General features: G+C 40.4%; 1 protein-coding gene across 1 annotated transcript; it reads right to left on the bottom strand.

Annotated features, from left to right (window-relative positions):
• Positions 1 to 1,667: 1,667 nt before the first annotated feature.
• On the bottom strand, positions 1,668 to 27,084 carry LOC307037762 (fibulin-2-like). Its single transcript, XM_079678848.1, has 17 exons — positions 26,984 to 27,084; positions 23,266 to 24,718; positions 14,749 to 14,863; positions 14,161 to 14,290; positions 12,396 to 12,597; positions 11,488 to 11,706; positions 10,636 to 10,746; positions 9,976 to 10,077; positions 9,040 to 9,174; positions 6,444 to 6,581; positions 5,527 to 5,667; positions 5,170 to 5,298; positions 4,458 to 4,583; positions 3,954 to 4,070; positions 3,718 to 3,846; positions 3,198 to 3,321; positions 1,668 to 2,817 (listed from the first exon to the last, which is right to left on the bottom strand). The coding sequence occupies exons 2-17, from the start codon at positions 24,614 to 24,616 to the stop codon at positions 2,460 to 2,462; spliced, it is 3,627 nt and encodes a 1,208-aa protein (XP_079534974.1). The 5' UTR covers positions 24,617 to 24,718; positions 26,984 to 27,084; the 3' UTR covers positions 1,668 to 2,459.
• Positions 27,085 to 27,530: the final 446 nt, after the last annotated feature.

Raw genomic sequence — 27,530 nt, 5'->3', positions numbered from 1 at the left:
GTGCATTTAGTAAAAGAGCAGCTTATGTACTTATTTATTTTATGCAGTATAGCCATAGAGTATAGCCTGCCACAGATTATCTTAAACATTTCTCTAAGAGATCAATAAACAAAAAATATATATAATATTTATTATTATGTATTATTATTAATCTGAAAAAAAGTAAAAAAACAAACAAATATGATTCTTGCTTTTCAATTGTAATCCAGTACAAAATGTAAATACTCAAGTAAAAAATTCTTAGATCAACATTTAACTTTTGTTCACCACTGCCTTTATTTAATATATAGGTTACATGTGATTTACCTTACTCAAGATTTGTTTAAAAATTAGATGTTAGATATTTTTAGAATTTTGGAACTAGTAATTTTTAGAATGTTGGAACTAGTAACAAATCATATTTTTGATATCACCTATAATACTGCAGGCCAAATAACGTGCTCTCTGTCTCCTCTACTATCGAGTACTATAACTCTCTTACAGCCCCCTCTTCCTTTACCCACGACATTTCAAAACTTCCTGTCAGTGTCCCTAAACCCATAATAGATGTGTGTATCTTCCCCTGTCTGGGATGCGTGATTCACTGTCCCTGAAACACAGCACCACCTAATCTTGAAAAGCAGATAAAGCTAATTAGAGGAAAGAGACATCAATCACAGATCCAGGGCTCGTTATGTACTGTACAAGAGTGGCATCTCAGTCACTGGGTGTGTTTGAAGGCTTGATTCTCTCATACACACATAGCTATTATTATGAGTTAGGTCAGGAGGAACGTCTTGAAGTCGAAGAATGACGAAACTATATTGAATGTTTCCTTGACTCATTTTGGGAGTAACCTGCTGTTATCGTTTTTCACAAAGCAAGGAGTGAAGGACTAAAATTAGTGCAGAAATCCCAGAATTCACTTCTCTTTTGTTTAAATGACCTTTGACAGTATAACTAGAAAACTGGCGAGCAGCTCTTTTTGGATGAACATCATGCATTAATACAGCTGTCACAGACACACACACACACCCTTTCCGATGATTACAGCAGGTCCTACAGGTTCACTGAACTCTGAGACGGTGCAGATTATTTTAAGAACAATAAAATCTTCCGAATTCATTTGTTTATAAAATGTTATACTTCAAATTCCTCAACCTTTTTCACAAATAATAATATATTCAGTGCACCTTTCTGAACGCTTTTAAAGACTGTTCTGTTTTATAAGAAATTGAAGAAAGCCAGAAAATGAGGGTGTAGGACTGCATCTATCCTGTAGGTGGGAGTATAACTCTTTCTATGTTACTAAAGATGGAGTTTATTTCTGAAGAGTATAAGATTTTACACATACATATAAGAAGACTGTAATTATTTTATATCAGAAATCAAACATGATCATAGATTTTATTTGCCGTCATAAAATGTGTGCGTGTCAAAAAGTTGAAGGATGGTGCTCATGTTGAGTTCACTAGCAAGGTGTGAACAGGTATGTAAATAGGCATGTATTTACTGTGTGACATGTCCTGACAAGAGTGGATTATATACTTTATAACTTCACTGAGGAATATTGTTCACTATATATATAGTGTATGAGAAAGAATTGGTGCATCAAACAGGTCTGTCAAGTGAAAATAAAAAATAATATTCTTGTTATGAATAAATAAAATGAGCCAATACTCACCAAACCACATTGGTATTTTTTTAATGTTTTACTAAAATACTTTGCAACTTTAAATCTAACAATACAATTATGAAACATCCACCAATAAGGTGATTGATTACAGGAGTACAAAAATACATCACATAGAGTAATATAAAATTATATAAGAGACAATACTTTGAAGACGAAACAATAACAGCAGCACAGGGTAAAAGAGAAATGGAAACTTTTACAAAACAATTTATTCTGCTTTCACCACAGGGTTATCAACCTACACATCATCATCATCTGATAACAGGATTATATGAGCAGAAACCTGGGATACCAGTCTCTCAGTGTGAAGAAAAACAATGGGCCGAAGTTAGAAGCTAGTTATCACTTCTATGCTTTACTCACATCTGGTTTAGATAATCAAAACAATGGCAAATTGTATGATTTAAGGGCCATAATAAATATATTAATATATTTGTATCTCAGATTTTGTTATCTTGGATTGAGATTTGAATGGGTTTTGGTAAAAGTGTTTTGAATTGGTATTGCAAGTCATGAAATGACTTACATTGCAATAACATTTCAAGTGAGAAAAACAAAAATAAAGATAATTCGATGTTATAGGGTTTCATTCCAGTTGCAGGAGCATAAAAAGACACTGACGTAAAGCCTCAATTTGAACACTTACAGCAATGTTTAAATATTCATTTCAACTGGACGCGGAATTAACTACTCAAACCAATCAAGACGGACAGTGGTATACTTTATGACATTGTTAAATAGTGATATGAAAAGGTCCATAGTGGCCACAGCACACCTCTAACTGTTAGAGTAAGTTGGATGTGATGAAGACGAAGATCTTGGCCTGGAAAGTGGTAAACGTCCCCTGTCTCCAAAGCTTCATCTCCACATTGATGCCCAAATCCCTCTGAGCCTCAACCTGTCGATTTAAGTACACAGCCCCCGTGTAGGCATTCAGCTTCCGGGTGCTGAAGTAGTTTTCCTCATTTCCCTCCGTGATGCTGACAATGACGTTGTCTCCAGAGTAGGCTGGGGAGGGTCCGATGCGGAAGATCTGAGCAGGAACGACGATGTTGGATTGGAAGCTGAGGTAATAGTAGGTGATCCTCAGAGGAGAGTTTTGACAATCCAGGTAGTTAGGACAGCTGATCCGCTCACAGCGCCTTTAATGGACACAGGAAAGGAAAGGTCATGTGAGGCAACTTTGATTTGTGGTGCGCTTTTTAACAACAATTCCACATGCAAAAGTTATTGTCTAGAAGCAAATATCTTTGTATTAAGCAGGTTCCCAAATCCAAAGTGAAACTGATGCCATCTAATGCTGATTTACAAGTTGTCCTGATTTACCTACAATACATTTGTTTTAGATTTTACTCCCCTCCTTTTTTATAGGAAACATTACAAAAATGGATCCTTCTTAGAACCTATACATCTTAAAAACCCCTTCAAATCATCCTGCTGTCTGATGCCAGCAGGATGATTTCATATTATATTATATATGTTTCATATTAAACATTGGTCGAAAACTGAATTCCTCACTTACGTGTCAGATACTTTGCGATAGTTTGGTGGACAGTCGAAAGAAAGGCAGCGGTACGCTCCTTGGATGTTGTAGCAGGTCTCAGCCAGAGAGCAGTTATTGGCCCCTGTGGCACACTCATCGATATCTAAAACACACAGTTAATGCACAAGGGCTGGTTTACTGCCTGGAGACAAGGAAATGCACGTTAGTCACAGCTCAATTGAACTTTGAGGAAGAGCCTCACTGCTGAAACGTGTAAGACTAGTCCTTGTGGGGGAGAAACTGCTCAAGTAAAAAATTCAAATGAGCAAGACAAGATTTTTAGGCCAATAAAGTTTTACAGCCTGTGTAATTACTGAACCACTGTAAAAGTACCAATTATATTTATCTGAGCATAACCTTTGCTATACACTATATGTAGAGTTAAATAGGGCGAAAGCTGCATTTAAAATGTATTTCAGAGCTGAGCTCAAAGATGTACGCTTGTAATGAAGCAGCCGCAGAATATTTAGTTGGTTTCGTTTTTGAGGAGAGTATTCACCTCTGCAGGAGCGTCCATTCGCAGACATGGTGTATCCATATTCAGGACAGGCACACTGGTAACTGCCAGGAACATTCACACACTTATAGGTGCACAGGTGGCCGATGCTCTCGGTGCACTCGTCTGTGTCTGGAAGAAACAGGAGAAAGGAAATCATGTGAAATTGATTCATTAGCTTGTCCAAAAACACATTTGGTACACATATGGTATTTGTGATGTACAATAGTGTGCCCCACCTTCACAGGTGTGCCCATCCTCCCTGAGCTTGTAGCCCGTTCTGCAGTAGCACTGGTAGGAGCCAAAGATGTTGGCACACTCCTGACTGCATGGGCTGGCGAGACACTCATTCACATCTGGAGATTAATGGTTAGAGCTCATTACTGTCACAATTCACTTGATCAAAGGATTTTCAATTTTGTTATCCTAACATATAAACACAATGTTGTTATTAAGCCAATTATGTTTTTACTGTTTTGTGCTTTAAGGCATGGCATGATATACAGTGTAACACTAAAACCCCTCATTGCTTTTCAGCAACATGCTGTACAGTATCAGCTCAGTCTAGGAATCTGCACTCTACACACACACACACACACACACACATACACAAGCGTGGCACACAAACAGGCATATTTTCACACACAGATTCACAAAAAACCTACAACCACATGAACCAACAAGTACACATTAATACACACGCTCTCGTACACCCTTGAAGGCAGATGTTAAAACACACACACCTTCACAGGTCTTGCCGTCGCCGGATAAGCGGAAGCCAGAGGTACAGGAGCATTCATAGGAGCCTGGGGTGTTCTCGCAGGTCTGGGCACACAGGAGGCCTTGGTAGCGCCAGCATTCATTTACATCTGAGGAGGGGAAGAAGAGGTGTCGTTGTACCTCTGTAAGTGTGGGTTGAATTTGTGTCTTTGCACCCATGTGTGCAAGTGCACCCGAGCAACCGAGCATGAGCGGGTTTGTTGCCCTGCACGACCGCCTATGCGTGTACATGCCTGTGTGTGTTTTGGTGCATGTCAAGGAGAGTGTGAGGGGACCAGCTGCCTGCTGATAGTCTAAACACTTGAGCAGAGTCCATTATTATGAAAGTCACAACACAGTGAATCACAAACAGAAGGAGCAGCAGCAGGGGCAGGGGCAGAGCTCTGCAGCAGGAGACGTGATCATTCCACTGGCTACTGCAGAAGCCAGCAGCAGAGCCTGGGAAACAGCAGCAGCAGCTCTCCCCCCGCAGAATAATAAACAGGAGCAGCAGAGTAGGCAGACGAAGAAGAGGGGTGGATGTACGGTGAAGTGTTGAAGAGCAAGGTGTATGGCAGGAGAGAACAGAATGAACACGAGACGGAGAGATAGGAGCAAAAATCAAAGCTCTACTTTTGTTTCTCTTAAAACTTGCAAACAGCATGTTCTTCTGCATGATAGTGATGTCCAACATACCTACACACATCCTCCTGAAGGAGTCATATTGATAGCCTGTCTGGCATTCACAACGATAGGAACCGGGTAGATTGTTGCACAGCTGGCCCTCTCCACATCGATGCAGACTGCTCTGACACTCATCCACATCTACAAGACAAACATGAATGGGAGAAAGATGGAAACAATCAATAAAATGACATTCAGCTGCCACCAAAATGAATGAATCCAAGTAATTGTGTAGCATTTATTCGTCGCTGAATCAAGATGATTCTATTCTTCATAATTGAACATCTTTTGGTTTAGTCACATACGTCCTCATACCTGTAAATAATATCATCACATATATTCTTTGTGTGTGAAAACTACTAATCATACCAATACACCTGGATCCATCAGGACTGGCATGATAGCCACGGCTACATAGTATCTTCCTCTGGCAAATGTAGGATCCCACTGTGTTGATGCAGTTAAATCCCAGGCTACATGGCTGGGCCGAGTTGCTGCACTCATCAATGTCTGTTAGAGAGACAGAGGGAGGCAGATGAAGATGAAGAAACACAGACCCAAAGACACAAAGGCAGGGAATGAGAGACCAGAGGGCAACTCTTTAACCTCACCGTGAAATCAAAGCGAACAGACATCACACAGTCACATTCCCTCTGATAACTTTGTTGTGTGTGTGTGTCGGACATTTTCTCGATTTTCTCATTTCTCAGAGCATTACTTTTACACTCCTTTCTACAGGGGCGTCGGCTGCCTCGACATGCCCCAGTTCCTGCCCCTGGGGGCTAATTCCACAGCATCAGTTTGTTCTGGAGGAGGACAGAGGATTGGCTTTTATCCACCCCTCTGTAGCCCCTTACAGCAACCTGTCTGATCTCCTGTCTGTGTGGCATTTAACCCCTCTGTCACTGCAGCCGCGCTGATTCACCTGCATGGCGTACAACCTTGTGTCTACATGGACTATGATTCAACTCGGGGGACTTTTGTGCTTGGCCTTATTCATTGACTAATGCTTTGGAACAAGATAGGGAATCTCTAAAAACAAAAACAATACCGACTTTTACATAAAACAAGGTTGAATACCCTTATTTGCTTGTTATAGATTTAACCCTGATACAGTACTGAGTTGGATTTCCCCCCAAAACAAACACTTATTTTTCTTTATTTGAACAATTAAATTAAATCCCCTACACATTAAGCCTTCAATCACTTGGGAAAAATGTCAGACCCCGCTGCAGTGATAGACATTAGCAGTTATATAATCTTAGTGAGAAAGTGACTCCCCTTACCTATACAGTTGCCCTGTGCGTCCCGGTTGAAGCCCAAAGGACATTGAGGTTTTGGGTTGCACCTGAAAGAACCCTCGGTATTCACACACTCAAAGCCGAGTCCGCAGTTATGGCTCAGCTGCACACACTCATTGATATCTGAGGAAAGAGATTAATAGAAGAGCATACAGTATGAAGAGTGAATAAATTACGTATTGCAAATAAATCACACATCGCATGTAATTAGTTTCAGTATAATAATCCTCTACATGTGTTTACAGTGCATCGTTCGAGATAGATACATGTAATGCCATATTCCTCCACTGGATGGCAATGTGGTTAAATGACAGATTGTACAGTTACTCCCTTTTACTGCTGTTCATCCCCTTTTCCCTATCAATACTCTTAAAGGGAATCAAGAGTAACTAATAACTGTATTAGCTGCAACTAAAATGGCCTGAATGTTTAATAAATCTGCCAAATAAATACATGTAGGGTTAGGGTAGAGTCAAACCAGCAGAAGTCACATGCAGTATTCCTCTTGAGCGTTGCTTGAATAAATCTTGCGGTATATATTCCTAAAAAGTCGTCTAACACTCCTGTCAATCAGCCTTCCACATCTGCTTCAGTAGTATGAACCAAAGCTGAAGGGAAATCCCAATCTCAAAGGAGAACTAAATGAAGTGTGTGTGTCTGTGTGTGCATAATGTATGAGTGCCTTGTTTTGAGGTTACAGTTGACTACTGTAATTGTTGTAGAGAGGCCTAAAACAGCTCTGGCAAGCAGCCCTGCTGATACAGGGTGGGTCTCTAAACAGCAGATAGTGATTGAGCATCTTGCTCCTGTCACAAGCCTGGTGGAGTCTGCAGAAGCTGAGTGAGCCCGACACCGACAGAGACAGAGAGAGAAACGCCAGGAAGCAGGATAAATGTGATAGGCTGGCCATGACCTCCCGTTTACATTTAAAACCTTGACTGTTGTTTTTCATCGTTTAAACACACTATATTCAGAGGATTGTGGTACGGTCACGACATGTGTTAGCAAGAGAAGTGATGTATTCTTAATTCCAGAATGGTTTTGGCTGAAATGTCATTAAGATGCTATGTAGGGATACTTTATTTTATTTTTTTAGCAGGACATGCCCAACTATTGTTCGATTGGTTGGTCTATCATTTTAAAATAAATACAAATAAATTCATTTATTTATTTAAAAATGTGTTATTCCCAGACCATGAATCCTAATGACTTTTCCTCTAGCACCACCATGAGGTTGAGATGTGATTCTGAGTGACATTTCTCAACACTCGGTTGGACGGCTTGCCATGACATTCATCTTCCCCCCAGGATGAATGGTAATAACTTTGGGGATCATCTGACCTTTCATTGGTTCCTTTCCGGGTTTTGACTAAACATTTGCAAAAATAAATTATATTCCTATCAGCATCAGCTGTATGTTGTGTTTTGTGTTAATAACCAAACGTTAGCATGCAAACAAACCAAACTTATATGGTGGATAATATACCTTTTAAGCATCAGCAGCTTAGCAATGTTATTATAAGCATGGTGGTGATTAAGTACAGCGTCACAGAGCAGCTAGCATTGAGGTAGACTCTTGGTATTTTTTGCCTATATTTCTTCATCATTTCTCTCAATATATTTATTTAATGAAGTTAAATATAAATGTTTAGATTAATACCTGGTGTTCCAGGTATACAAAAAACGGTTTTATAACATAACAAGGAGACATTTGTACGGATTAATGAAGCCAATTCTTCACCTAATATTGAGTACATTGAGTGTGAGTACAAATATGTCAATGTGGTGTTAAATATTAAAGACTCTGAGTTAGGGAGACAGTGAATATTGATGTAAGATTGCACAGCTAATTCATTGTCTTAATTGAGTCATTCTGTTTAAAGGTTGGAGAGGAGGACAATTCAGTTTCTCCCTGTGGAGTAACTTTAAAAAAAAGGAGCATTTCATTACAGTCTCTTATTAAGCCGTGAATAGGGAATGGGTAGTAGGAAGATGAAGCTGTTTGGAGAGGGTATTCTTAAAGTTCTTGTTAAATACTCCTCTGAACATCTTTTTAGGAGCTGCAGTTAGGTAAGTCTTCTTTCTTGAAAACCATCTGCAGTGGCAAAAACTCATCTTGGGGGTCCCTGTTCCTGAACACTGCGGCTGCATTATGAAAGAGACCTCTGCACGGGCACAATTGATTGTGCATGCATGGAAATAATGACACGTATTGGGGGGTTTACTATAGCATCTTAAAGTTGGATCCCACCCACAAAGTTAACACAGGCAGCTCTCAGCTCATACTGAGAGTAAACAGCATCATATACTAAAGAAGTGGCTGTCTGGATTAATACTTCTTACTATCCACGTGTTCTTTGTGCTTAGATGTGAAATTATATGATCACTTGATTGGACCAGTGAAGAATACAAATCATTTTCAAAACATTCTCTCAAGGGTGGTTCAAGCGATTGTGTGCCTGAACAATGTGCTTTCCTTATTGTGAATATGCAGTTATACAAATGCTCTTCTGCTGGTGCATATTACGACATATTCCCCATGGGTGGAAGTGAGTACATTGATGCTGATTGTTTGTTGTACCTTCACATATGTCGTTGTTGTTGATCTGGTATCCCGGGGGACAGGAGATCGGTCTCTGACAGATATAACTCCCTGCAGTATTCCTGCAGCGCTCATCAAACTGGCAGGCACTCGCCGACAAACACTCATTTATGTCTGGTTTTTTTTACAGAAAGAAAAGACAAATGTGTCAGTGTGAAAAAAGAGAATACATAATGGAAAGACGCTGGCTGGTGAGGAACAGAGATGTACACAAATACTGAGCAGTGTGGTCTTTGTGTAGCAGCTATCAGTTAGAGGCAGATTAAAGAGACAAGGTTGGACCTCCTCTGGGAGAAAGCTATGGGGCAAGGCCACTTGGTAAAATATACACATGACATGTGTGCTGAGCTACTCGGTGTCACTGCAATAGTTTGCTTCTGTCAAGCAGGAGACAGACTATTGGTTATAGTTTAACCTAAAGATGTATCCCCAGAGAGACAGCTTAGACACATGTAGCCTATCACGTTTTGATAATATAGAGTAGTCCACCTCCACATAGAGATTAAGGGTACATGTGGGCTAGAATTGGTAAGATACATCCTGATAACACATGGATAATTGTAATGATGCCCATGACTGCAGTGACACTCAGTTCAGGAAAAAGATGGAAAGAAAGTCTCCCATGTATGTATTTGTTTGGTCTGCACAGTGTGATGCTTAAAGTGAAGCCGATCAGGGCTGAATCTCCTCTGCACATCTTGAGGTGCTGATTGGAGAAAAAAGCAAATCAGTTACAGGCAGTCGTGCCAATAAACTCTCCTCAACTGGAACCAAAATCCTCTAGCTGAAAAAGTGGAATGAGGGCTGTAATTGTGGGCCATTTTTCACTTCTACGATCGCAAACAAGTCCACATGTTCCCCTGGTGTGATGTGAGAAAATGTGCTCAGCATTATAACTCAGTTTTAGTTCCTTACCCTCACAGGAGCGTCCATTGGCCATGAGGGAGTATCCTGGGAAGCAGGAGCACTGTGGCCTTCCGCCCACTGAGGTGCAGTGTTGCTCACATGGGCCGTTCCCTGAGAAATGATCATGTATAGTGAGATCAAATGAAATAAACTGTACAGTACTTCTACTCCACTCAACAGTATGCAGGGTGAAACAGAGGAGAGCTTTGTGGCTCTTGGTGGGAGAAAGAACATTATTTACTGTATAGCCATTCACTCATTTCCTTTTTCCAGGTTGGTCCCTGACATGGTCATATTGTATTTCCTACTTTTGGCACACCAAATGTTAGGCCTCCACCCTGGTGTCATGGAAACCAAACTAGACAAACAAAATGTGACCCTACACAGATTTTGATATTGGGAAGTTGTGAGAATGAGTGTTCAAAGCTGAAAACAAACCAACCTTTGATACCATCTCACCGCTTGTGTTTGACATTTGCAGCACAATTACATTTCTTGGAAAGGGCGAGTTTGACACAATAACATGTCAATCTGAAGCGGCCTGTGCTGGCTTCTCCTCTAAACATATTCCACTGCATCAGGATGCATGTCTTCCATTAAGACGTGAGGATGAATGAAAGTGTTGGTTGTGTTCTGTCAGACCCCCTCATTAAGCTGTGTGTTTCTAACCTTCACAGGGGTTGAGTGGGACAAAGGGCTGGGTGGGGGGCGGAGGTGTTGAAGTGGGCTCCACTGCCACTCTGTCATCCTCCTTCCGCCTGTTCTCCTCGTCCAGCGTCTCTGCAGGAACATGAATAATTTCCATCACTGTATTACACTGTAATCAAGAAATCAACCTCCCAATCTACTGCAGTCTTAGTTAGAGGCTTAACACTTGTGCAACTCCTACATCTTCATCCAACGATAAGAGGCTGCGGATGAAAGTTGTAAAAGCAGTGAAGGTGAGACAGGAAAAAACTTTGCCTGCAGACAAAAATTTGGTTTTACTATTGAGCCTCAGCCCTGACTGTAATTTGCTGAGAGCTCTAGCATTAGTATCCTGTTGAGACAGGCTGGTGTTGGTGAAAGCCACTGTTGATTAAAGTCTGGTGCACTGTAGACAACATTACCTGAAAATCTCCCAAAACACATCTGAGTGGACCTTCAGTTTGAATGATTTTCAAATAGTAAAATATTTTTTCTTTAGCAAATAAGCATTTTGACAGCATCAGAGGTGTGATTAGCTGAGCATTGCAGTCAGTTCAGGAGAAAGGATGTTAGTTATTTTGATTAAAATAACTATGATTATGCAGTATCAGGGCCTGCAGACAGGAAGGAACTCAAAGAGACCAGGAAAATAATACACCGTGAACGTGTAGACAAATTACGACAAATGGGATCTTTCTGACAGGAATGCAGACTGTAAATTATATTTAAAGAGCAAATGGCACAGAAAGTCGCTTTCCTGTATACCCTCCTCACTGGAAATGTCTGTTAGCACCATGGGATGATTGGTGGTGGTGGTGGTGGTATTCGATTTACCTGGAGCACAAGTGAAAGCGTCCTCCTGCAGCACGTATCCTGGAAAGCACTCGCAGCGGTAAGAGCCTGGTGTGTTGACACATCTGTGGTGGCAGATGTTGCCCTCATGTATCAGGCACTCATTCATGTCCTCCACCTCAACACCACCCTCCACTGCATTCTCCCCATCCTGCTCCTCACCGATGGAAAAGGCCTCTTTAGGGTACCGGCTGTCAGATACTACAGAATATGGAGAGAAGGAATACTGTTCTCACAGGCAATACAAATGTATGATATGCACATCGTAAAAAGGTTGGTGGAGCCCTCTGTTAGATTGGCTCTTAAACAAATAGACATCCAAATGCACAAAATGTAAACCATATAAATGTATATATAATGTCCTTTCATAAAAACTTTGTGGGAATGAAGAATGTCTTGCTGTATTTACGATGTTTCATTATGCAGCAGTGTCTAATTCAGAAGGGGTTCGGCAAAATGTTTGTCATGAGGTGGAAATTAAATGTATTCTTATAAATAACCAACTAACTAGTGGTACAAAAAAAACCATCTGAATGAAAATAACCTTATCACTCTTGACCACACGCTTTTCACCTTTTAGTGGCCAAACGAAATCATTACAAGTTTCCTACCAACACAATCATTTGCAATGCCAAACAGGAAGACATGCTCTGGATCTCTTAGAATTACATCACAGGGGTGAAGTGGGTATATACTTTGTTCTGGGAATCCAACAAGGCTTAACACATCTTAATACAATGCTTATTTATAACTAAAATGATTGTCTTATTAAATAACTCCTCTATGGTATGCACCACCTGCCCACAACAACATCGCCTCTGATGTGGAGCATGCAATGCATTCAAATTCTGGATTGTGTGTTTGTGTGTGAAAATATTTGTTTACGTTACCTTTTTCTGGTTGTGGAGTGGAGTTGAGGGCGGGCCTCTCTCTGACGGAGTGCCAGACGTCTTGGTTCTCCGGCCTGCTCTCCTCCCCCCCGCAGCACGTTACCAAGACGTGTCTGCAATGGAAGCCCAGGTTCTGGTGGGCCTCACAGCGGAGCCCCTCGCGGCGGAGCTGCAGCCCCAGAGAGCAGCAGTCACAGCACTCCTAAAGGTCACACAGTCAGCCTTTACACATGTAGTCCTGGACAGAGCAGCTGCTAGACATTTAATTAAAAGGTCTACACTTAGTGTTCCATACTGTACAAAGGTGTCTTTTTATGCCTGCACGGCTTTAAGCTGGTCTGTCAGTTCGTCCGCTTTTGTCAGGAGTTAAATATCCAACTAGCGGATTGCTTAATAATTGAGAACTGACATAATCGACAGGGGATTAAAGACTTATCTCAACTTTTCCACCACCGCTGCTATGAGGGTTCTGATTTGTATTAACTTTCGTATCTAATCATATTTTATTTTGTTGTTTTAAGTGAAATATCCTGACCACTTATGGATGGATCACAAGGAGATTTGATACAAACAATTATGTCTCCATTAGAATAAATTGTAATTTCAGCCTGACTTAACTTAACTTCTTTTGCAAAGGGTTTTAAAGTGGCAAGAGGTGCTCCCCATGGGGGGCTCAAACTGTTTGTGACTGAAAGGCTCAGTAAATGGCGGTGAAAAAATGTACATTTTTATAAAAAGAAGATCACATAGGATAAACTAAATGTGTGTGATTTGGTTAAAAAACTGTTTAAAGATACTGTAGTTTGGGGGAATTTCACTGTTTCCCACTTTCCCAAAGTCAGAAACTTATAAATGCTTTCTTGGCTCAATTGTTGAGTGTCTTTAGGATCAAATAACATATCTAGGATCCCATAGTCATCCAAGAATTGAGCGTGACACACTCTTCCTAAGCATGAATTTGAGGCGACTCTCCTCTTGATCACAGCACTCTGTTCCCCTGTAGCTCTCTGCAAGATCACCACTTAAGAGTGCACAGGGGCAGTGAAACATAAAACTGAAGTAACGGCCGCTGTGAAGTACTTTGGTTGTAGATGGAATACTAATACTAAATCTACAGGGGTCCAAGCACAAGGTGGTGAAAAGCAATATTTAACAGCTGTACTGCAGACTAGAGGGGTGAATGGCTCCATGCTGCTCAAGGGCCTCTGCGCAGGTGAGTAAGTATCCTTCAACACACAGGTCAGAAAGCAAATGAGAGGCTCTGGTAATCTGAGCATACACGATGGAGTTACAGTCACCTGGACTTGACCCTCATTGACCGCCATAATAGCTTCGTGTCTACCGCTGCTACTGTTTTTACCACTTCAATTATCAGTCCGTGTTTCAGAGAGGCAAAACAAAAAACATCCGACATTTCCAACTGCTGAGGTCTGCTTTGAAGATAGTAAAGCTTTAGGCATGTGGAAAAATTCAGTTCAATTGGCCGTAAATAATTTTGTCTAAATTAGATAAAGTAACTGAATAACAGGGAATTGGAACCACAGCAGTTTTGCTCAGAGGAGATATCTAGAATAAAGTTGCTATTGGAGAGACTCTGACTGCAGACAACACGTGTTTTTAATTCTGCTGTGACTAATGCGTTCATCAATTGCTCATTTAGAAGGTATTAGGCTTAATTTGAAATGTACAATGTCCGTAAGTTCGACTTTGGACCCAGTGAACTCAGTTTGCCCTTTGCCGGGAGTATCTTGTCATCGATGCTTGCCTTATAAGAATCGATTCCACATTTATCGCTGGCAACCTCTTGACACATATTTCCTGTTCTTGCAGCACTAATTCCCGCCGAACACCGACTTTCTCTCAGCGAACCTCGGCAGCACTGTTGTTGGGCAGTCCTGGCAGAGAAAAGCAGACGAAAGGACAATTAAAGAGTTTGAACTGCAACGGCTGCAATGAGTAACAAGGCTGTTCGTCGCATGATTGCTTCCACAGAGCTGACTGAACTATTTTTTCAAGTTTTTATATATTTTAGTACAGATAGAAACCAAAACCGAAATCTGGATAATTTGCCAGGAGTCAAAACTCTGAAGGCCAGTCGGTGTTTCCAAATGTAAATGTGATTGATCTAGCAATAAAACCTCCCATAATAATAAAGTATGAACATTTATTTGCCATAATGTCTTTTGCACATTCAGAGTATGTTCGATTACTAATCTATCTTCTAGTTCAAGTGACAAAGAGTGCAATCAACTGCCTTTTCGCAGAAGAGAATTTAAAATAATTTACAGAGTGTTGTATTTAATTATAAGAATTAAGCTAAATGATGCGAGCAGGCGTTTAATAAAGGCCTTACCAGCAGATGGAGTGCCTATCTCTTGTGGGTGGCTCCATGTTGTTGCAGTGACCATTAGCTGAAGCCCATTTCTCTCCTGTCTCGCAGCAGGTCTTCACCAGCTCCTTGGCAGACACTATAATGAAACACAAATAACCACTTCCAGCTTTATCCCACTCTGTGCAGGCAGTGTTTCAGAGGAATTACTTCGAATTATGCTTACTATGTGTATTCAGCTGGAAGAGTGTGGTGAACACATTTACCATCATAGATTCCCATCAGGGAGTCGCAATAAAATGTGGTTACAGGATATTCGTGTAATTGATTTCATCTTTGGTGGAACACTTAGAGAGCAGGTTTTGGTGAGTACTCACTGAGAAAAGCAAGTCACCTAATATGTGACTTGATCAAAGTAAGAGCAGAGTTGAGGAGTCTGAAAAGAAAAACACATATTATGTGTTTTTCTTTTCAGACTCCTCAACTCTGCTCTTACTTTGATTGGCAGGGAGAAATATGTAACCCAAAACTCCATACAATTTCCTTCAAAGTAAAATGGTTCTTTTATGTTACATCCTGGCTAATCAGAGCTGGAGCAGAGTGAAAAAGTAACACATTAGCATTTCATTTCCAAACTGGGTCAGGAAAAATACAGAGCAAAAACACATTATCCGGTTTACAGGGGAAAAAATGTATGTGTTCCTTCAATAACAGGGCAGCGCATTCCAGCTTTGATTTGTGGCTCCTGTGTAGCTGCAGAAGACACAACTCATGACTGATATGCATGTCTTCTCAGTCAATCACATGTACAGGACACAAATGTGTGTTCAAACAAGTTTATTTTGCCATTGAGTGTTTTAACTTTGTTTCGATAATTTAATCAAATCCTTTTGTAACTAGACTTGACCCTCGTACATTTAATGAAGGATATTTAGTAAAAACATTGTTATGGGAGAAAAGTGGAACCGATTTATTGATGATTTGTCATTATCATATTGGATGTCTATACTATAAAAAACAATAAAAGAAAAAAGAACCAGACCAAAACCATCCTCTAAATCTATGCTAGTGGCTCTTTGCACACAGGCTCAATATCTACCAATGCCAAGATATATTCAACCATCTTAGTTTAACATAACATTTTCTGATTATCTCTTAACACAATGTACATAATAGGCTAATGGAAAAGGCATGATGATGGTACTGGATGAAGTCAGGATATAACTGAATGATTATAGTTTATCCTGAATGTGTGTACCCAATTTAATGGAAATGCTTCCAGTATTTATCAAGATATTTAACTAAAACCAAAAATAGGAACATACTGGTAGAAGCAGAAAGAAAAGTCAGGGCATCACAAAAGTCAGTAGAGTGTATCCTATAGAGATCATGACAATCTGTTAAAAATGTCAAGATAATCCATCCCATATCGGCTGAGATATTTGAGTCTGGACGTGGTGGACCAAATGACAGACAGACACTGACAGACCGACATCACTAGCCAAACCGATGTGATGATGTGAACAACTTCCCAAAGTTTTAATTGGTCCCTCACAGCATGGTCTGTTCCAACTTCAGCCTTAAATGAGAGTGCAGGTCACACAGAGGGAGACAAGAACTCTTATTGCAATTCCTAATTTATAAAACTCTGCAAAGACATCTGAGAGTGCCTGAGGTCATTCTAACATTTTAACTTCCACCTGCACTTTAGCTTTGTTGTGATACCTCTTCTTGATTTACCTTTACATTTAAGATCAAGGCAGCTACTCAGAATAGAACAAGTGACTGCTGCAGTGTGCGTAATTTAAAGGTTAGAAAGAGGAAAATCTAAAACTTGAAAGGCAAATGACTCTACATATCAACAGTATCTGTGTCAGCCGTGCAATTAAACAAATCCCTTTGAACCTGAGCGAATGTATATTAAAAGACAGAGAACATAATCATTCATCCTCCTTCTTTTGCCTCCTTTTCATTTTCTCCAGGTGGAATCCGTTCACCAGCCCTGAACATTACACAAAGTTTCTAAATGTGTCTATTGAGATTGTGGGATGTTTACAAAGTCAAAACATGTGGAGTTTTTCACACTGTTTACAAAGGATTTAGTGAAAGAAATTACTTTGGAGGGAGATTGTGTTCCACCAAAATAACTACTGAGGGTGATAACAATGAACGATTTTGGCCGAGCTATATCTGACTCTGAGTTTAACCAGGTCTCTTCCTGTCTCTTTCACAGACCTTCTAATTAAGACTTTATCGGAACTTGTTCCATTCAGTTGTACAATAATTAGCCAAGTTGATTTATTTAACTTGCACAATGGACTTGAAAGGTGGCGGTGGGAGCGTCTCTCTGTTCCAGGTCTGTCATTATATATTTCCATTAGACTAGCATTAACACCAGATGCTTTGCTCTTGTCAAAATCCAAAACTGGTGACATGACACGCTTTGAAAATATGAAACTAGAATAACAACCAAAAAGGGCAACTCTCAACATGTCTGGAGATGTCATAAAGAGGTGCAAGGCTCCTGTGTCTTTTCCTTTGTGAACTTAGCTGTGATTTATAATACAGGTGGGCTGCAGAGAACATGACCCACAATGTGAATAACAGCACATGCCAAAGGTCCATGACATCCAAACTCATATGGTTGAACATGTTAGGTGATTGATGCTGAAAGCTGAAGGTATGTCTGTGTTTGTTTGTGTGTATGTAGGTGTGTCTACAGGCCCGTGCTAAGCTTGGGAGGGAGTGACACGATGTTCTTCTCACCTTTTTCATGAGTACTTGCAGAGATATCGTGACTTTTGAAACACATAATCACTGTCCAAGAACAGCTGGATGTGACATAAGAGGGAGGTCTATTCTGCTGTAGCCATGACTTCATTTCCAAAGTTCAGGTTTCAATTATTGACAACTTGTGTCTTAATCTCCCTGAGATTGTGAGCCAATATTCCTGTGATCAATCTTTTTGTAGTTTGAATTCTGTTGAAAGATAGTTGATACGAGCCTTGAGGACTTGTCAATATATTTCATTGTTTCATACAGTAACTTCTAATCCATTTACACCTCCTTGTGGTTAGATAACCTGAGTGGAACACTACATTTAATTTCTAGACTTATTACTGATGGTTCAATGATGTACGGCAATATAAAGGTTTGATTTAACTAAGGATGCCACAAATGTCCTTGACATACCCAAGCATTCACAATGGGATGTTTTGCAACTTTCCCGCTAGGCAACATCAGCATTTGAGATTATTTTTGCAGAATAAGTATATTAAATGTGTTAAAACCTGTGTTTTACGTATTCAACTGCAGGACTCTGACAAAATAATGTCCACAGACTTGTAATCTTGACCTGTTTCTCATTGCCTTGTAATGTTGTATTTATTCCAATGTGTGTTAACAAACGAGGGAAATGTTCTAATGTCTTGCCAGAGGAAATCCTTCCAAATCCTGATTTTGAATCTGATGGCCGAATATAACTTGAAGAATAATAAGACCTTATTGGCTGTCATTGAAAGCGCTAGTAACAGGAGGTATTTTTACTGCATTAGAAATAACTGTATCAATGAAGCATGAAGTTGAATGTAAGAGTTGTACTGTATTTAGTTTTTGGAGGAGAAATCATGAGTAACTTCTTGTTTTGAAAGTCTGAAAACATCTGTACCCAGCTGCACTTTGCGTGTATGTTCTTGAAAGACATACCAAAGGCTAAGAAAGACAGATCTGTTATTGTGTTGTAATTTATCATCAATCACTCTCTACTTATGCAGTTGGTCACTTTTATGAGTGGTTTTCTGCAGTTGGAGCACATTTTTTTTTATTTATAAGCATGGGTGACATGTGGATGAGGTGGTTTTCGATAAGGACATGCTGCGGATGGGAGAAACGCCAGAATTCCTGGAAGTGACCTGGAAGGCACCCTAGATTAACCAGAAGGAGCTATCTTCTTAGAACTGGTCTTCACAGTAGGAACTAACTCTCACACAGCTCTGGAATTCACCCTCCTTTTCAAAATTACACACACATCTGCTCAGCCCACTCACATAAGCAGCATGTTGTGACAATACTGTGGATAAAAACAAACCCTTCTTTAAAATTATTCCACCTCATTTTAGATCATTTTTATGCTTCAGTTTCATTAATTTCTTTGTTCAATGTTATGGTTGGTGCTTGGGAAGGTAGAAAAGGGAAGTTACTGAGAAGTGAATGTGTAGAGGTGTGCTTAGATGAGGTGATTACTGGTAGGATTGGGAAACCAGCAGCCTCACGGGAGACGGGTAATCACACCGGCTCATGAGGGAGCAGTGAGTAGCGTCTGGCAATCAAGCCACAACAGTGGTCTCATTCATCACATGGGTATTATGCCGCTCACAGGTACAACCCCCAAGAAATCCTACACCAGGTCCAGCCCGGCATCAGAAAGCCTGAACAGTCCCATCCCCCTTCTGAGCACACACTCTGTGTCTGGTTGGAACGAGAGGGTAAACGAGCAGGAGTTATTGACTGAAAGAAAAAAAACATTTATCTTGGTCTGTGTCCCAAAGCGAAGGCGGACCATTTGTAGAAAAATGGTTGTGTTCTTTATTTTCCACTCAAAATAATCTCCTGCTAATGGCATTGATAACAGGACTTAGTCGAGGCCCTTATCAGCTGAGTTTTTCCTGTCTGGGTTTTAACATGTCACCGCTCTGGAAATCTTCCCTAAGTCCAACGACTTTCACCAGTCAGACTGCACAGTGTCCTTCCATAGACTGAGCAGACAGACCAGGTATTGCGAGCTCCTTACTCCAGGACCAGGACAGTGGCGGTTTTACGGGGTGGCATGGGGTGGCAGCTGCTACCTCAGAAAAATGCCTTGCCACCCCAGTTGGCAGCTTTGTTTTGAAAGAAAAGTTGTAGCTCATCGGACATTTATGAGAGAAAATCTCTAATGTCCGAGTGCAAGAGAATGCAGCACAAGACGCGAGCCCCCCCCCCCCTGCGCAAGCTTGGAAATATGATTGGCGGCGATTTCCTTTGAACGAGGGGACAGCGCAAAACGAGAAGCATTTTGGATCCAACTAGACGGAAGGAATGAGGTATTTGCGGTCAGGGTATGGCTGGGGTAGGCTACAGCCATACCAAGAAATGGCTTAGCCCCAGCTTAGCCCCACCATGAACAATGATGTTAAAGTAAGCAAAATAAAGTCTGCCAACTCGCGCGGATTAAATTGCACAGACAGCAATTAGTAAGATTGATTTCAGCAGCCACTACCGAAGACTAGAGACGGTTTTGAAAACTTTTGTCAGGTAGTGATCGTCTTCTCAATAGAACATCTTTGATAATGTCTTCTGACCAATCAGAATCACGATAACGGCGTGGTGTTGTTGCAGGAAGTCCTGACGGAGAATACTTTTGCGGTAGTACATCTCTATATACATCGATACAACAATTACGTGTTGATATAAATCAACACGTAATGAAATAAGACCCCACGGTTTGATGATTGATAGGTGTGTGGGCTGTCTTTCATTTTGACACACAGAACAATAGGGGCTATCCACCCTTATCCACAATGTAAAGTCATTCACACAGCCTCTTCCCTCTTCTCTCAGTGAGGATTCAGCAGGTTCAGCTTTCAGAACAAAGTAACAAAAAACTAAAATGGCATTCATTTTTTTAAATATGTTGTGGAGTAATAGATTTATTTAATTTTCTTCTCAAGAGAGTACCAGAATGTGTATTTTATGTTAGTATTTTAAAAATCTCCTGAGGGAGAATCCCCCCAGACCCCCCTGCAGGGGTTGGGTTTTCAGCATGTCAACTTTTTCACCTGTGGGGAAATTGCAGGATTGGCTCCAGGTCGCCCTTTTTATTTACTACAAGACAAATGTGCCTTTTTATTTCATACAGTTACATTTGGATTGAGACAGGGAAATAATCTAAACCTCACGCGTGGCGTTTCACTGTCAAGGGGAGCGTGTATGTAATTACATTGCAAATACTGACTTGAGCCCCACCACTGTATGGGTTAGCCATACCATAGATTACCCAACAAAGATACTCTGGCGCCGCCACTGTTTGCGATCTACAATGACAGAGAAGAGCCTGTCAGGTTTGGCTGTACTCAGCATTGAATCAAAACGCACCATAGCTTTAAATCTTAATAAGTTTGTGAGGCGTTTTGCTGATCAAGATGGTAATTGCCACATTCAGCTGTAATAGGCATGCAAACTTGATGCTCTGCTCACGGATGAGTCGATGAGAATAATAAACTGTTAAGTTGATGACCTTACGTGTGTATAATATTGTTCTTCTTTGTGGGGTTCTGCCCCCAAAAAACAGTTTCAAGTCCTGAGAAAGTCAAATAAGACGGTGTGTAAAACTTCACTGCCCAGCCAAAAAAAAGTAACCACTTTTGATTTAACTAGGCCAGTAGGGCATTCCACTGGATAATAACTGCAGCGATGTATATGTTTTAGCTGAATACACGTTTTTTAACCCTAACTGATGCAGTTAGTCACTTCTTTAATGTTTGTTCTTTCTGATGTAAAGTCAAGGTTGTAACTGTTTGCAATGAAGTTGTGGGGCGCTGAACTGTTCTTTTGATTTATGATAGTAATTACTTGTCTTTCAAATTTGAAGGAGGGTGAGCAAGCATCTTGAGGAACATTCATCATTAACTCCTCCAAAAAATATAGTTTATTTAATAATAACACTGAATATGTGAATCATATTATCATATTCATACAGACAAACCTCGATGAGACAGTTAATTAATGTACTTATTGCAGCAGTCTGCATATATTTGGTACCCCTGCTGGTCTAAGAGTTAAACCAACTCATTCAGTTAAAATTCATTAAATGATGTCTGCCACCTCATATATTTATATTTAAGGATTTACTGATGTGCCACAATAATGTCACCAAATGTTATTGAGTTAAAATATCAATATTGTGGCTTTCCAAGTTAACATTGATTGATATGACTGCGATTAAATCAGCATATACTTCTGCCAGGGGATGCTACCCCTCAATTTCTCCTGCCACCCTCTTGCCACCCCATGGATATTTTTCTAGATCCGCCCCTGCTCCAGGATAAAAACATGTCCAACTTTGACTTTCAACTCCATACTGTAGCTATATTTCGAAACTATAATTTACAATTGTACATCTGGACTTCATCCTTATGTCCTTATGGACCTTCTGGATAAGGCTCACACACACAGTTTTTACCCAAACTTGACCTGAGTCTGTGGCTCTCCTTATCTAAATGTGTCATGACAGAAAGCAACAGACAGTTAATTTTCTAACCTATATTTTCCAACTTGATGCCAGTAAGTGAACTTGAAAGGTACCTCTGGAGTTACCTCCCACAGCAACACACCACACATGCATTCAGCCTATACTATACATACCTATGGAGGCCAGGTGCTGAAAGGAAAGAAAAGTCCTGGCAGGTCTCGACAAAATTCATAGTGTTGTAAAGTAGGTTTAACCACAAACCTCCAGATTGCATTTTTGCCTGAACAACCACTAATAATAAGAACGAGTTGTCAGGATCCTTCCTTTAATTTGGTCTCTACAGTGAGGATAAGGATGAAATGACAAAGCTTATAAATGTCACTCCTTAATAATTTAGATAACTAGTGATACTACGATTAGGCCATAAAGAATGGGGAATTATGATGTAATTAGATTTTCCCTGGCAGGAGGTGTATCAATCATAACATTTATAAAGCTGTGTTAAATCTAATTCATTAAAGCAACTGCTATGAGATTAAGATTAAGGGATTCTGAAAATGTATTGTATCTGTGTAACCTCACATATTTTTTCTGGAATAAGATACTTTTCTCCAGTGAAGTGTAACCCATCTTCTTGACATCCTCCTAATCACTTCATTATCTGCTTTCCCTCCTGGTGCCTGCCGTCGATGGGCCTACATGCCCCGAAGGATGCTGATCTGTTTGAGAACATGCTGATAATCTCAAGAAAGATACAGGAAGGAGTCACAACCCCGGAGCTGAGCTATCACCAGAGCGAGAGAGAGAAATGCAATTTCAGCTGCTCTGAAAGGATTTATCAGATATATTAGAAACATGATCATGTAAATATGGCACCAGGATTAGTGTTATTCACTACTTACAAAACCCTGAGGAAATAAATACAGCATTTGATTAACTTGAATGCAAGTTATACAATGAAAATGAGACTAAGCTTAGTATAAGTTATTTTCTTTTTTGAATAGATAGATAAATGCTATCCAAGAATACAGACTTTCCATAGTTTTTCCTGGACCACTGCCAGCTTGAATAGAGTGATTATGAATTATTGTTCAAAAGACAGGATGTGAGAGAAAGAAAAAAAGTAAGATGTCTCGTGAAAAAGTAACAACCTTTCCATGCCATTACTGGGCTATAATTCAACACACTGTGATGGAGTTTAATGTATGGGTTAAAGCATTTTATGATTCAGATTGCTTTTCAATTCAACTGCCTGTAATCACGTAATCAAACAAGGAGAGTTAGAAAAGTGTTGATTATAAATTCTAACGTACCTTCAGTGTCTCCCTCCAGGTCCTGAGGCTGGTAGTTGAGGAGGGTTTGGGGTTGTCTTCGGGGCTGCTCTTCATCCTCCCTCATCCTGACTGGCACTCTGCTGGTGGGACTGAACTGTATTGTGGGATATGAGGCCTGCTCATCTTTGCCGAGTGGCTCTTCATGCTCCACTGACACTTTTTCTTGTTCCTTATGAACTGCAGGACTGAGGTCGCCATTATTTCCCATGCGATGAACTTGACTATGTTTGTGATGTCTGGCCCCCTTGTTTCCACGTGCTGTGTGTGTTGTGTCTTTTAAAGGGTCCTCCACTCTGTTTCTACCACTGTTATGTCTACTGTTCCTTTCACCAACTTCCTGCTGCGGACTGCGGTTCTCTGCGGTCACTCTCTGTGTGGTGGTTGTTGTAAGCAAAGTAGATGTTTCTCTCTGAGCCCCTGTAGTGGTTGGATCCCAGTTTTGTGTGACCTCAGCCTCACTTCCTCTCTCTGAATCAGAGCTTTTTTGTACCTCTCTCAGCTCATTTCTCCTGTCATCATACAAGCTGAATGAAGTGGAGCTTGGCTCTGGTAAATCTGGCGAGGTTGTAGTAGATTCCAGTGGTTGGGCCAGGTCTTGGATGGTGGAAGACATCGACCCTGCCAATGCAGAGTCATAATCGTCTCTGCCAAAACTGGGTGGGTCCTGTTTATACAGTGGTAAAGTATTTCCCAATGCCAGCTTAGAAAATGGTTCTCCAGGACTTGTTTGACTGTTGTCATGGTGGCTGCCTATGTCTCTCAAAGGGCTGTTGTTCTCAGTGGTGGTAACACGCATGGGCTTATTAGAACCATGAGGGTCACAATCCGGGTTAGGCAAACACATTAACTTTCCCCCATCATTCGGACAGTGGCAGACCTGGCACCGCTCCACCTGAAAGGAGTGCCCCGCCTCGTACTTCTGGTTGCCATGGGTGCAGCCGATTCGCCGACATTGCGGACATCCATCTGCAGGTTGTAAAACATCAATGCAGTTTTGGGGGATTTCAGGGCACGGAATAAAATTGCACTCTATCTTCCCTCCTCCCGCAGGACAAGAGCATTCAGTGCTTCCGAAATCCACAAAGTAAGATTCCCCTTCTGGGACTTTCCCCCTCTGGAAGCCTGCTTGGACGCAGTCATAGTACTGGTAACCCTCACAGGTGCAGCCCTTTTGTTTACAGGTGGGACAGCAGGCATTGGTCTCTAAAACCGTTTGGATGCAGCCCTGCAGATCCTGACAGTCCATGCCTGTGCAGTCTTTCTGGCTTAGACAGATGTCCATGCACAGAATCATACAACATAAAAACAATGATGCCCTCTGAATGCTCATTTTGCCTTTAAAAAGTGAAATATTTAAAGTCAGTTCTTCAAAGTAAGCGTCTCTTCAGGCTAGATTTGATTCCAGATGATGAATAGTTGTATGTCCTTAAGCCTGTGAAAGTAAACAACGGTTAATGATATATTTGCAGTGTAAAAGTTGTCTGGTGTTCTGCTTGATAACAATCAGTGTGCTATTTATTTTGGTTTGTATTCACAGTTATTATCAAAATCACATGTGTTAACTTAATAACCTGTCTGCTATAATTTGGCCACCCGCCAAAATGTACATTTTTCCACGCTTGGGCACTACAGGGGTGGAAAGATGTGGTTTATATTTGATTGCAGATGGACATTTGGCCCAATGTAAGATTGACTGAGGGAAATATGTACAAAAATATACATAACAAATGTTGCCAGGATTTAAAAAAACAATGCTGAAATAACAAAACCTCCCTTCTATGACAATAGCAAAGTTTGCAATACAAAAACAGTGTGCTAATTGTTTTGTGCAGAGAGCTGTTTATGCGAGTTATCTTTTTGCAGCATGTGTTAGTGCATTCTCATGAAATATTTTGCAAATACTGTCATTTGAGTCCATTGTTCATTTTTTCCTATAATAGCTGGTGGAACACAAACAGTTCCAGCAAACTGTGCTCTTGCAGGGATAACACACCCCTGATAAACCAGCAAAAATAACAAATCACTGTTATAGGATATATTAAATATTGTAATGAATAATATCATATAAAGGATATAATGAATGGATTTGGTGAAGCTCTTCTTTGTGCGTGATACTGTGCAGAGTGGCAGCACAAACTCAGAATGTGACAGGCTTGATCCAGTGAGTAGGTGATGTGACTTCAAATCAGCACTCACATTCAGAACCAGGTGTTTTCTATTTCACTTTTCCTGTTTCTCTTCGCTGCTTTCTTTTGTGTGCAATTGCAAGAGACATGTGACATTTCATGCCTTAAAGTCTGGTCCAAAATCAGAGATTAACTCAGAATTGTTCTGCATGACAAACTTGTCTGAAGACATTTCCTCCTGAAGTGTTTCTGACTAATTTCAGTGGCGCACTTTCCACAGACTATTTTGTGATCACATTCTTCCCAAACTGCATGTCCTTGGAAAGGATTCCCACCAAAAGAGGAGCAGCTACAGAGGATACATGTTTACAGTTTGTTCAATAGAAACAGTCTCTGGTATTGGAAGAATGGAGCTCTTGCTGCAACATACAGTATTTGCATGTAACTAGGTGTGACGTAAAATGCCTGATGCCTTTTGACCATTACAAATAAATGCAGGAACCTGGTTCTTTCAAATGCATACCTGACTGTGCACCAATATTTTGGAAACTAATTCCAGTCCTTGTGCTGAGCAAAACATGCAGTCCCTCAATATGAACAAGTCCAGAGTCATGTTACCATGATCTAGGGGTCATCAAAGTATAAACATAACATTTGTAACTCTGTATTCTTTCATAAAGCAGGCAACAGTTGCAAAACAACACACAAGTGCACGGTTGCTCTGTTTAGAGAATCAATGATGTCTTTGTGTGCTGCTGGTACAAAATCATTTTACCAGATCTTGAAGTCTTTAACAGGCCCATGGCCCACTGCCAGTGTGTGCTTGTCTACAACATTCATAGAGAGAAAGGTAAACATGTGACAAAGGTAAAAAAAAAAGGCCACTGGGTGATAATGAAATATGTACACTGAGAATGAAACATCTGGTTGTGACTTTAAAGACATTAAGGCTATTTTCTGTGAATGAAAAGTAGTCTGTTTGAGTGTTTGCTCAGCTACCAGCTCTGGGAATCTCCTACAAAGGGATTTTAAACAGTGACTGTGAGCATTGCCTTCCCAATAGCCAAAATGTGACCTTTATCCTCTTTGCTAACTGTGACACACGTGCACACACACGTAGGCACGTGTAAACTCTGTTTTTATGAATGTACTTATTCCTGAACCTGAACGCTAAAACGTCATTTTCTAATTTGTTTAGGAATGTATTAAAGAATAACTCGATTTTGAATTGGAGAGTATAGCAACATTTAGGGTGTTCAACAAGATTCAAGCCTTAGAAACAACATATGGACGTCACAGTAATAGCCACACTGTAAATAGGGAATATACCCTGGAAAAATAAATCGATTTAAAGCGTTGATTTATTCCTTCGGGATAGGATCTTACCAGGAACAGTAGATTAGTAACAAGAATTTGACTCTCAAGTGAAACACGATTGAAAACTATGACAGTTTTGGTCACATAACTTATGATTTAAATATATGTCTCTGTAAGTTAACATTTGAAAAATTAAACCGTTCAATATATCAACCGGGCATTTGTATGTTTTTTAGCCATAAAAATCACGTTACCTTGCGTCTATGACCTTGCAGCGCTGCTGTGCTCCTGAAGGAAACTTGTGCGTAAAGTTTTTGCCCCGGCTCCAGTTTTGGGAGGCTGGGAGCGCCCTCGCTCCCCTCTTTTAGGGAGGGGGGGGCGGGACAAACTTCTATAGAATTTTATTCATCTCCCGAAATGCTTTCTGTTCCCTTTTCTGCGTTAAAATCATCAAAAGTACGAGAAATGACTCATGGAGAGACGTCAGTGGAAAATGTGTTGTCCACCTAAATAATTGTGATGATCTAAACAGTTTATTAGGATACTGTGTATAGGAATGATTATGCATAATACATTTTAAAAAATGCCTCTGGTTTTATAATCTTGTAAGAACATTTATGCTATACTTTTTATAGTTGGTATTTTGGTATATTGGACATTTGTGACACAGCTTTTCATTAGCTGCTAAATTATTGGCTGATATGCTGTTTTCAAGCCACAAAGCTAAATCAAGCTAGAATCATTAGACATCACATCATGATGTTCGTGATATTTTTCCACAGAGCTTTTTAGTTTAATTTT

This window comes from Notothenia rossii (genome assembly GCF_949606895.1).
Source record: "Notothenia rossii genome assembly, chromosome: 4".
In the NCBI taxonomy this organism is placed as follows: domain Eukaryota; kingdom Metazoa; phylum Chordata; class Actinopteri; order Perciformes; family Nototheniidae; genus Notothenia; species Notothenia rossii.
This window is presented reverse-complemented; position numbering and strand designations above follow the sequence as displayed.